At 38.6% G+C, this 11710-nt stretch overlaps 1 protein-coding gene across 3 annotated transcripts in view; it reads left to right on the top strand.

The window, feature by feature from the left end:
- Window positions 1-10347, top strand: part of AJAP1 (adherens junctions associated protein 1) — a 116238-nt gene extending 105891 nt beyond the window's left edge. For 2 of the 3 annotated variants that reach the window (XM_038377096.2, XM_043499975.1), the window contains exon 6: window positions 2937-3014. Coding sequence is in view for 1 of the 3 variants with exons in the window: in XM_043499976.1 (XP_043355911.1) it covers window positions 2937-2958 (22 nt within the window). In the remaining 2 variants the exon portion in view is untranslated. Of the gene's footprint in view, window positions 1-2936 lie in introns of all 3 variants that reach the window. The other variant, XM_043499976.1, reaches the window with a different exon arrangement.
- Window positions 10348-11710: the final 1363 nt, after the last annotated feature.

Here is an 11710-nt window from a genome sequence, read left to right on the forward strand (position 1 = left end):
GGTTATAACGGTCATGGGTGTGCCCAGTTGTAACAGAGGGCAGAAATTGTACTGTAGTGTGTGTTTAGCATGGGGTGCCTGTTTCATAAAGGTTGAGTTAAAGACTAGTCTTGCAGTGAAGGTACTACACTGGCCTCTCAGAAACCTGGGTTCAAGTCCCAGCCCTATCACAGGTGCCTAGTGTGATCTTATAGAAGTCTCTGTTTGCCTGAGTTCCCTCTTATTAAATGATGCTGATGATGATACATCCTTTGTCTGTCTTGTCTATTTAGGATGTCAGCTCTATGGGGGTGGGGATTGTCTCTTACAATGATTTTGTTTAGTATCTAGCACAATGCTCAGACCTCTACATGCTACAATAATTAATAAGAAGGAAGGTGTTTGAGGACTCGTGCCTCTCCATTCACCTTAGTCAGAGTAATCATTATGGAGGAAATACCCTTTTGATTTAATAAGATACTTATCTAAAAGACAATAACTATCAATTAGTTGTGAAGATTTAATTAATGTTTAATAACTAAATGAGATATGTATCTCTTACATGGCAGTTAAACATCTATAAATATATTTTAATTATGATGTAGTATTTATTTAACATACAATCTTGTCTTTTTAAATCTAAATTAAATGCATATTTGAAGCATTTAAAGTATTATGAAAATTTCACTCATGCACACACTCATGCTCTCACTACATGTAATGTTTGCACTCTCAATTACATGCAAAAACGACATATGCACATGCCTCACAGATCATACAAAAAGGTGTGCATACTTCATGTCTACACATACACATCCATACGGAGTCAGCTCATGCATGGAAAACCCACCACTAAGCACAAATCATATATTCACACATAGACATAAATAACTACACACATTTATGATAACACGTATACGTGCATGTATGCAAAAATATACATGCATACCATATATATGCAGCATATACATGCAGATCCAAACACTAACATGTGTTCATTATTAGAAGCAACAATTTCCATATAGAAGATTTAAAGAATATTATGTTGTGAGTGAGCTTTAAAAAGACGACCAATAAATAGCTAAAGAGAAATTTCAGTGGGATCTCTATTGTTTGTGTTTAACCAGTTTTCTATGGATTCCTTTAGGGCATTTAAATGTTAGAAAATCGTGTTAGTGTTCATATTCTTCTTCGCATCTGCCAAGCCACTCAATATGCTGCTTAGTCTGAATGTGAAAAGGTCTAGAATTCAAGGATGATCAGAAATAAATTATGTTTTGGAAAACATATTGAGGAGATAAATGTGTAAAATAAGAGCAGCTAAGCCACTGAGTCATTCCCACTGTTCTCGAGAAGCATCTCTACCAACACAATTTCTGGAAAGCTGCAGCCTACTGCAAAAGGCTTTCCCCCAAAAACACACTCAAGTTTTAGGTGAGCCGTACAAATCTGAAGCTTTTCAAGAGATGTTTAAGTAGTAAGCCAATCTGAAATGCTTATTTAAAAACAATGATTGTGCTATATCAGTCTCATAACAGAAATATGCAATACTGCTGCTAGTGATGTGTGACCATTAACAAGGTTTGAAGATCCAGGAATTCTCTGGGTAGAACAGTCTGGGTACATGCCAAGCCACAGAGGACTTAGTTATGGGTCCCTAGTTCTAGATTCAGTTTTGCCCCTGTACACAGTGCCCTCAAAAGTAGATGACTATGGCCCCCTAAGTTGTTGTTCATCAAGTGAGTAGCAGTTGGTGCAGTAGCATTTTGCCACATTCCCTCTCACCAGGCCCTTCATGGCAGGGTTTGCAGAGTTAAGTGAGGTAGGAGCTGGCTGCCCAGGAGATTCAGCTGCATTGCAGATCCTTTGGACCAGAAGAGAACTGCAAAAAGGCCGGCTTGTCATTGAGAAGCTGGCCCCAAAGTCTGGTGATATTTTAAGAACATTATCCAAAATATCCCAACTTCTTGGTTTTTTAAAGTTGGGTTGGACAGCACATGGCAATATGCATCCCTGTTGAGACCTTCCAGTGTTTACTGCTTCTGGTATGACTAGCAAAACCATCAGAAAAGATTTTCTTAAGGTATTTTAATAGTCGGGTAATTGCTGATGCATAGTGGCTCTCCATCAAACATCAGGGCTTCTGGTCCCTCATTTTGGTAAAGGTCCCCATGCTCCAGGAAAGCAGCAGAATTTGCTAGCCACTGGCCAACAGACTTCGCCTATCCATTTACATCAAGCTGACTGTGTGGTTGTGTATTTACAATATGGATTTTTCTGCTCAGCAAGCTCAACTAAATGAGGAACACCTAGTGCTCTTCCTCATGATATCCTGCAACCCTTCCTCATAACTGTGGCTTTTGTAGTTTTCCAGCCAACTGGTAAGATATTAATGGACTCAGTTTACTCATACAGTAATGAGTCTAGCAGCCAGGTTACTTTGTCCTTCACAGGAGGAGTCTAGTATGAAGGAAACTGGAAAGTAAGTTAATACTCTGCAGTGTATGCAGAAAAAAGCTACTGCAGGCAAACAAATGAAATGGCATACATTTGGGATGCAACAGTTTTAATGGACGCAGGAGCCCAGCATGTCATTTCTGTGTGATGTTTAATGATTCATTTTGCAGTAAGACTAAATATTCCAGGCTGGGCGATAGAATCTATCCCTAACATAATTCTTTGACTATGAACTATTACCATTGGAACGCTTACCAATTACCATTTTCATTTACATCCATAAATCTTACTGTGGTACTAAGTTTCATGCAAGATGGAAGCATCCAGCATCTTAAGAAGATAAATATTAATAATTATGGTTTTAATGTCGGGAAAAGAACTAGCCAAGTATTCATGAAAACATGCATGACTGAGACATTACCCAAAAATCCCACCAAATATATTCTAGCTAAATTTACTTGTTATAATTTAATCTTTATTTTTCTTTTCATCCTTAACAGGATTCCATTGGTGAACTTGTAAAAAAAAAAAAAAAAAAAAGGGTTACCAATACCTACCATTTCTGTTTACCAGTAGGAGACTCAAACAGCAGCACTCTATGTGCCAAATATATTTTTATAAAAATGAACACACCTGTAGGAACCTGCATTTTCAAAGCGCGCATTTATGGGAGACAAGGAAAAAATGTGCAAGCAAAGAAGCCTATGAAGAGAGGGGAAGTTAAGACGAAACAAAGGAAAAGGACTGAACGTCTGGAGTTTGGGAGATGGACTGTGATTCTGAACCTGTGCCAATAATACCATTATGTGCCATGTACTGATCTGAAAGACTTCGCAAGAAGCTGAAGCTAAGTGAATTACACATAGAAATATTAGAGAAAACCGGGGTGGGGAATCTCTTCTGATAGAGTCAGTATTTCTGGTTAATATACATATATATATATATATATATATATATATATATATATATATACACACACACACACACACACACACACACACTTTTTGTACTGTAGCAATTTTTGAAAATCTTAAATATTCATTTTTAAAAAATTGTGTCATGGGTTACAAATCTGATTTCTTTACCATTCTTAGTGTGAACTAAATAAACTGATGTTTTCTACTTTGGCAGCTTGCCTTTAAAACACACACCCACACACACACACACACACATATTTGAAATAAATTTCCACTAGTGAACAAATTATTTGCCATCCCCAATAAACCATTGATTATAGAGGATTCCCTGAGAAGGTTTTGAAACTCTGTTAAAGTGACAGTTCTCTTATCCATTGTAGAGTTGCCAGGGTGTTAGCAAGATGCAGAAGGGATTATGTGAGACCTAAAGCAGAAACGTATGGCAATGTTCATTTATATGATCAGTTGGTTCTGACAGTTCTCAAAAGAAAGAGAATGGTTAATAAATAGTATTTGGGGCTGTTTTGAAACAAAAGCGGAATTGAGATGTGTTTTGAATACAGTTAAAGTATAGATGCCTCTGGGCCAAATTGACAAAGACCATTCCAGTTATTGTGAAATTAAAAAAAAATCCCCAAATTTAAACCACACAGGCAAGGAATCAGTAGGAGAGCCCAAGAGCACGGCCCTCAGATCTTAGCCCAAAATTCAAGTAACAGCACTGCTATGAAATAGCTATGAATGGAAGAACATTCTGTGTTTGGAGGGTAAATTTAAAACCAGACTTCATTCCAAATGGCCCCGGTTGATACTATTTAAATGACCTGGCTTCTGCTCCGTGTAAACCATTGTACCCTGGCCAAGATTGTCAAAAATTATCTCATGCTATTTTCTGTGTGGTAAAATCTACAGAGACAAATTCCTCCCTTCCATTCCTCAACCCCAGTCACTAGACATTGCATCGGTAAAGACACCAAAGTGATCAACTCTCCATTGCACTTTCTAGTTTATGGTAAGACATCTGAGGCTAAGATACACTGCACTAGACTGCTGAAAATCTGAAAGCAGAGTCTGAAGGCTGCATCAGCGCCTGTATCCAGCATCCATTTATTTAGACAATAAATACTGAAGAAACTTCACAGAAATGAACAGTTGAAACCAGCAGCAAGGGTTACGGTTACTTTAAACCAGGTATATGTGTTATAGTGGCTGCCCAGGGAAATGGAGTGGAGAACTTTTTTTACCTTTTGGATTAATGCATCAAGAAGGAGCATAGAAGGAAACCCTGAAAACAACTCTTAAGTTTCCTCTGTTTTATAGTGCCCTGACCCCATTTGTATATTTATGGTGTTATATCTAGGGGGCTGGCCAGGGACAAGTTTTAAACATTACTCAGTTTGTGGGAAAATGTAGGAGAAGGTTCCACTGTTGACACTTGTATTTTGCTCATATCAGTATCATCTTATCATGGCAAATTATGAATCACCATATTACACAAAGCCACTGCATTGATGATGGGTGAAGTAGCATTTTACAGTCCTTGTTCCCTTGTGGAGCTGCAGAGTACTTCCAAAAACAGGTGTGCAAATATTCATTCTGATTTTTAAATGCATTCACTATGACTGTGGCTCTGGATATGCCTCTTCTGTGTTTGCTTTTTGTGAACTTGCTATTGATGGTGTTTTATTGCCATAAAGTGAATTTCTAAGTCAGAGGTGAGTGCTCTTGAAAACTGAATATCAGATTTCTGTGTGTGATTATTCATGCCAGAAAAGCCTGTATTCTCATCCTATCAGAGAAGAACAACAATCTGAGACTCCTTTGGCCAATAACAACTAACCAACATTGGACCTGATCCAAAGCCAACTGAAGTCAGTGGTGTCCTTCTATTGACTTCCCTAGGCTTAGATTACGTCTGTGGCATGAATAGCAAATGCTGTTAAAGAACTACCGGTACACAGCCAGTAAAAAAGACCTCAAATTATTTTGTATAATGAATAAAACTGAATGAATGTATCAGTCTGCTCACAGAGATTCCACCAGCAGAAAAGGTGAAGGCAAATTTCTTGTGATAAATTATGCTTTTGTTAAATCAGCTCCAATCTCTTACTTTTTAATAATATATCACATGTCCATTCTCGAGGTAGTCTTTTTTGCTAAGGGTAATAAACTGTTTTGAACTTGTTGACCTATGTTTGAACCTTTGCAGTGGGATGGAGGTTCTGATAATTGGCAGTAGGGTAGCAGGCGGAGCTGTGCTGGATAGCGAGATCAAACTCAAAGTTCAGTTTGGCTGTCATCTTTAAATACGAGGGGTGGGAACAGCTCCACCCCATTAACAGCCGCTGATATCTATCAAGGGACTGCTTCTGCAGATTGAAAGGTGTCCTATTGTGTGCACACTTCAACAAATAAGTAGGTGACTCTTCAAGATAGACTTTAGCAAACAGTTTTCAAAGGCTCCTCCTATCTCTAAAATCTGCCTCCCTCCCATGCCTGAAAGAGGGCACCTTCCATTTTACAAATGACTTATCAAACTCCCAAGGCTTGTAGCTAATTTTTTTAGATAGTGGCATCTGAATCATTTTAACTGAAGCATACAGCACAAACAGTTCATATGACCTGACATGTTTAAAATACCAAACTCTGCTCTAGTGATTCTGATGTAAACCTGGAGTAACCAATGAAATAAATGTCAATGGAGTTAGTTTACATCAAGGTAACTGAGAGCAGCTTTTTTAACCCAAAGCCCCTAAATCCCCTTTCTAAACTGCTCTCTCAACGGTGGGATTATCCAGAGCTACATCTATACTTATACATTAAGTACTAGACTCAATTTTTCTATTACATTCAACATTTAATTATTTTAGAAGAGAGTGAAAACACTCCTCATTATACCTAGGCAATGGTGCACATTGCACCTGTGAAACATTATAACTCATGCAATCGCTTGTCTTTCTATATTACTTTCTATCCATTTTTAATGCACCTGTGTTTTTCTAATCTACTGCTGAGCTCTGGGAGGAAATCTTCTTTGCCCTGCTCCACCATAACATCTATGGGCCTGACTCAAAGCCCTTTGAAGACATTGGAAAGACTCCCAGTAACTCTGATGGACTTCGATTCGTGCCCTAAATTATTTTTCTCAAAAGACCCAGCCACTCTAGAGCCACTCTGGTAATATATATGAGAAGTATAATAGAATTTTGTCAATGTGCACTGTTATATTTTTCCATGTTAAATTTTATCTTCCATTGTGCTGCTCAACATTTAATTGTCTACATCCAGCTTAAGTTTATCACTGTCCTTCACAGGTTTTATAAAACAGCTAATCAGCAAACTTCATCAACTCGGCATCCATTTTCCCTATGAATATTAACCCCCAAAGTAACCTATTACTAACCTCTCTCCACTGTGTGCTGCAGCTGTACATTAGCATTATGTTTCATAGAGCACCTAATCAGTTTTTATTCCATGACAAAACTTTTCTCCTGATGCTATAGTCATTTATTGCCTGAGGGCCAGATTCTGATCCTCTTAAGTTGAGTAAATACCACTTGACTTCAATGAGACTTCTCACAGTGAGGCACTGTTCAGTATGAGTTAGGGGATCAGAAATTTTCCCCTTAATAATATTTTACAGGTGACTTTAGCAAAATCTTTCAGAAAACACAAGTAAAATTGTGTTCCTGTGTGACATTATCTTCTATTTCAAACAACTCCAAGGCTAGACAGATATGTTAGATTACATATACTTCCCCAAATACTCTGCTTTTGTGATTAGTTAGACTCTTCTATTGTAGCAGGGTGAAGTTTGCTGATCTGTAATTCTAGGATCTCCCAGGGCTACTTTTAAAAGAACTTCACCCCTGAGCACCACTGAAGTTCCATGTATAGCCTATAAAGCAGGATTTAAGCGGTACACAGCTCTTGTTTCCTGTTCTCTATACAGGGGAGAATTTCACATCAAAGGACTGAAGCGCCTTCAGCAACTTCCCTTGAAAATATAATGTATGTGTATACAGTGCTCTGCCTCCACCTCTCCAAAACATTACTGCCATCAGGGGCAGATACTGTCAGGCCCTTCTCTAGTCACCAGTGGAGTATTAACCCATGGCCACGTAAGAGCTTGACTTCTACCTCCTAAATTCAAATTCACTGAGGTGCTATGCTCATCCAGTGTGACATTCCAGACATAATGATGCAGGCACTATATTCACTATATTCACGGAGGAGAACATACACTAGATTGCTTTAATAGTGCAGAAAGCTTAATTAATAAGCATAACTGACTGCCCTGTTTTGATTAATAATTCTACTAATCAGCATTATTATTTCTATGTATATACGAGCCTTATTCTCCTCTAGCTCACACTGGTGTAAATCAGGAGTGACTCCATTGGTGTCAGAGGAGTTACACCAGTAAAGCACCTTTAAGTGAGAAGAGTCTGAGACCCCCCTCCCCCACAGCATGCACTCTTCAGAGTCCCACCCCCGTCTGTCAGCATATCACAACTTACATACAGTGAGGGTTTTGCCGTCCTTAGCACCACCTAGTGCACTCAACAAACTGTAGAGGCACTAACCACAATTAGCAATATACCTAATAAGCAACACTTTTTTTAAAGCAAGCAGTTAAACCAAAACTTGCACGATTAATGTGATTTTGGAGTGATTACTTTGGTGCAATCTGTTGATTCAGTATATGGGGGCTTTTGTATTTTACCAGTGTAAACAATGTAGCCCTCAAAAACTATCAAAACTCGCCAGCACAGAGTATATACGTTTCCTTTTTTCTTTTACTTATATAGCACTGACCCTCTTCCAACTATGAAGACTGTTTTGTACCTTTACCCATTGATCTTCTATTTATTTGTATTTGTTGGCTGCACTGAGTAGTACTTGTAGGTATTCCAATGTATCCTAATGGCAATTTGACATCATAAAATATATTTCAAATCCCTTATTCCAAAATGTTTGAAGCATTGTTACGTATTTTTGCATCTATGGTGTTAGAGTCTGAACTGCAGGAATACATTATAGTAGGAAATGGAGTGAACTTTGTATCCCATGTGAGGTAAGCAGGAGGGGCCCCAAACTCCCATGGGATAAGCATCCTCAAGAGAGAATACCTCGGACCTCAGGAGACTCAAGTATGATTTCACATGGCAACTTCAGGAGCTTTCCATACACTCTGCAAAGGGACAGATTTGGTCACTGTGAGACAGACAGGGGCAAAACAGAAAACAAAATGACATGCACAAACTTCCCTTCTTTGTAAGGACCAACAGCACTTGCACTTTATCAAAAGAATATTGACATCCCTCTGTATGCTAAACAAACCAATAAAGGGATCAGCCAGCAGACCCACCGGCAGGAGACGTAGAATTCAAAACTGCAAATACAATGATTCACCGTGCAGAATTCTAATGTCCTGGCCTTTTATATGTTCAAATAAAAAACAACAAATTAGGTTAATTCATTCCTTGTATCTCATGGAAGCCAAAAAAAAAAGTAGAATTATATGGTTGTGTGGAATAGATGTTTACCAATTCTTTTTCTGTTACATTAGAGAGAACAGATTCCCCCACACTCTGTATCTGATGATAGGAGTCTGTTTAGATTTACATTATGCCTTCAGCCAGATTTCACCATGGGAATCTTACAACAGCAGAATGCCATCATCTTTCAATGCATCCCCTTTCTGGTGAACATGTAAGCCACATCTGGGGCTGATGGTAAATGGCATAGTTCCATTGACTTCAGCTGTCACCAGCGGAACATCTGGCCCAAAATCCTTTAGCAATGAAGAGCCAAATGCTTATGCCATAGAATTACTTTCCTTGTGCATGTAGTTCCACTGAGTTTAATGGGACTTAATCCTGTGAGAAAACTTACTCGGGTGGATGTTGGTAGGATCAGGCCTAAGTAAGTATTTTGTATTACAGTCAGAACCAAAATCCCTTTTCCAGCAAAACTGCACTCCATAGGGTAGTGTGATATCCTGTACATCAAAATAGAGCATGAAGACCCCGGACATTTTAGTTTTATTTACATTTACTTGGGGCAATAGTTTTTTCCACTCATGGGCAACCAATGTCAGAGCAAGTCTCCTGCAAATATGCCTTATATTTCAAGGGAGATATTGCAACAATGTTACGCTATGGAATATGGGGTATATATTTATTGTGAATAGATTAATAGATAATAAATGTCAATATGCAACCACATATAATATTAAGACTAGCGTTCCATCAGAGAGTTCTGCTGACACTCAAAACAGCAAGGATGGGCTGCTTTTCAGCAGAACTCTATGACAGAGTTCTGTTGCTGTATATGTGGGATATATAATATATATATGCAAACTTTAGAATGTTTCTTTCTGTTTACGTTGAAATTTTTTTCAGTTTACGTTCCGTGGGCTTGATTCTGCTAGGTTCTAAGCACTTACTGGACCCAGTTCGGAAAACTCCTTTCTCATGTGAATAGAGCTGATTTCAGTGGGAGTTGAGAGAGCTCAGCACCTGGTGGGAGCAGGGCCCATGTTCCCAGAAAGTCATAATAGAGTACTACCAATGTGATGTCACAATAGAAGTTTTAGGAGGTCAAGAGGTTTTGAGAGGCAGCATTGCCTAGCTGAATGTGCTAGGGGTTGGGAGTCAAAAACTCCTGTCCTAATCTCAGCTCTTCCAGAGACTTACTGAGTGATTTGGGACAAGTCACTTAAACTCTCTCTGCCTCCTTTCCTTCACCTGTAGTATGGGGATAACAATGCTTCCCAAATCTACCTGGCAAGGGTGTTGTGAGCATTAATTATCTGGTGTCTGTATTCTGTTTTGAACATGTTCAGCACAGTATATGTGCTAAGTATTATTATGTCCAATCAGTAGCACTGCGTTATCTGCTGGAATTCTCAGAGACCATAGCAACATTACCGATAAGATACCCATGGATTGCAGTGATATTCAGAGATTTGTATAACACAAGATACAGATCGTAAGCCATAAGTATGTGTATCTCATTACATCATATACCCTGAGTTTGTCATATCCTTAAAAATATACATTTGATTTTTCATCTCAATGCATTGCAGATAATGCAGTTCAAACAAAGAACTGTGATGTTTGTCATGCCAGATCATTTCAGTTCACCTCTTTCAGTTTCCATTCAGTTCATTTTACTTGACAAAGAATAAACAAAATACACTACAACAATTAAGTTGCTATAGGATTCCAAAACTTGTAGTAATCTACTCTCTCCTTAGTGCTTATGACTGTCTCTCAGTAAAGGTAATAGGTGGGAATCAGAGGGTTACATACACCAGGAAGCTGCTGGTCCTTTTGCCCTGAAGCTAAATCTGCAACATGAACTTACTCTAAGGTTCAGAATAGTTTGGTTCATTTTTCCTGCCGATTGTAATGCATGTGAGCTGGGACTGGCTGCATCAGGAGAAGTCTGAAGGACCAGAGCCTTCTTTTTTACTTGTTCAGAAAAAGCTCCCATTGACTTCAGTGTGGATTTTCCCCCAATAAGGACTGAGCAAAAATTGAGGAAGAACTTCAGGTCTTGGGGCCTGTTCTAAAGCTCTCTGAAGTCAATGGGAGTCTTTAGATCAGGATTTTTGATCAGACCTAAGGCCCTCTTATCTGCTGGTGTTATCTGGAAATAGAAGGCAACCCATGCTTGTACTTCCAGCCTTATTTCCATGCCAGACAGATTCAGACAAGCATCCGATCTTTTGGCTACCTATCCAGAACATTGCCAATCACTAGTGGGAGAACAATTAATTCCCTAATTTATAGCAAACTGAATATTTTCAAAAGGTAGCAACTGATGTTAGCACCACTTGGAAAGATGTGCATCTTTCAGCAATGGTGAGATTTTGGGTAAAAGCTGATGTGTTTTATTGTCCTCCAGCCAAAGTGAAAAATAATAGTCTTCATTGAGCAGCATCTTTAAATTTATCCAGATATCTCCTTGTACCTTAAAAGGTGGCCATTTCTCCAACCACATCTTCCCGGTTGGCCAAATGGCTCAACCCCTCTGAAATATTATTTTAAAGATTTGTTTCAGTTTACTTCTTTCCCACTTGTTCTGAAGGAGTGCAATGGAGCTATAAGACTAGTCAAACAGTAAATATTTGACACATTATATATATAATTCACCCATGCCCTTCATATATAATGCAGTTGGAAATTTGATTCAACCAGGTATGAAATATGCAAGAGATTTGCAAACAAGTAAGAAATCCCTCCCCATTTTAAAAGCCCAACTGAGGTCCAGTTTATACTGCAGAAGTCACATGATGCTTCCCACTCACTCTTTTTTTCTTATTCGCAACATTTGTAGACACATAC

The sequence above is a fragment of the Dermochelys coriacea genome, chromosome 18 (assembly GCF_009764565.3).
Source record: "Dermochelys coriacea isolate rDerCor1 chromosome 18, rDerCor1.pri.v4, whole genome shotgun sequence".
Classification (NCBI taxonomy): Eukaryota; Metazoa; Chordata; order Testudines; family Dermochelyidae; genus Dermochelys; species Dermochelys coriacea.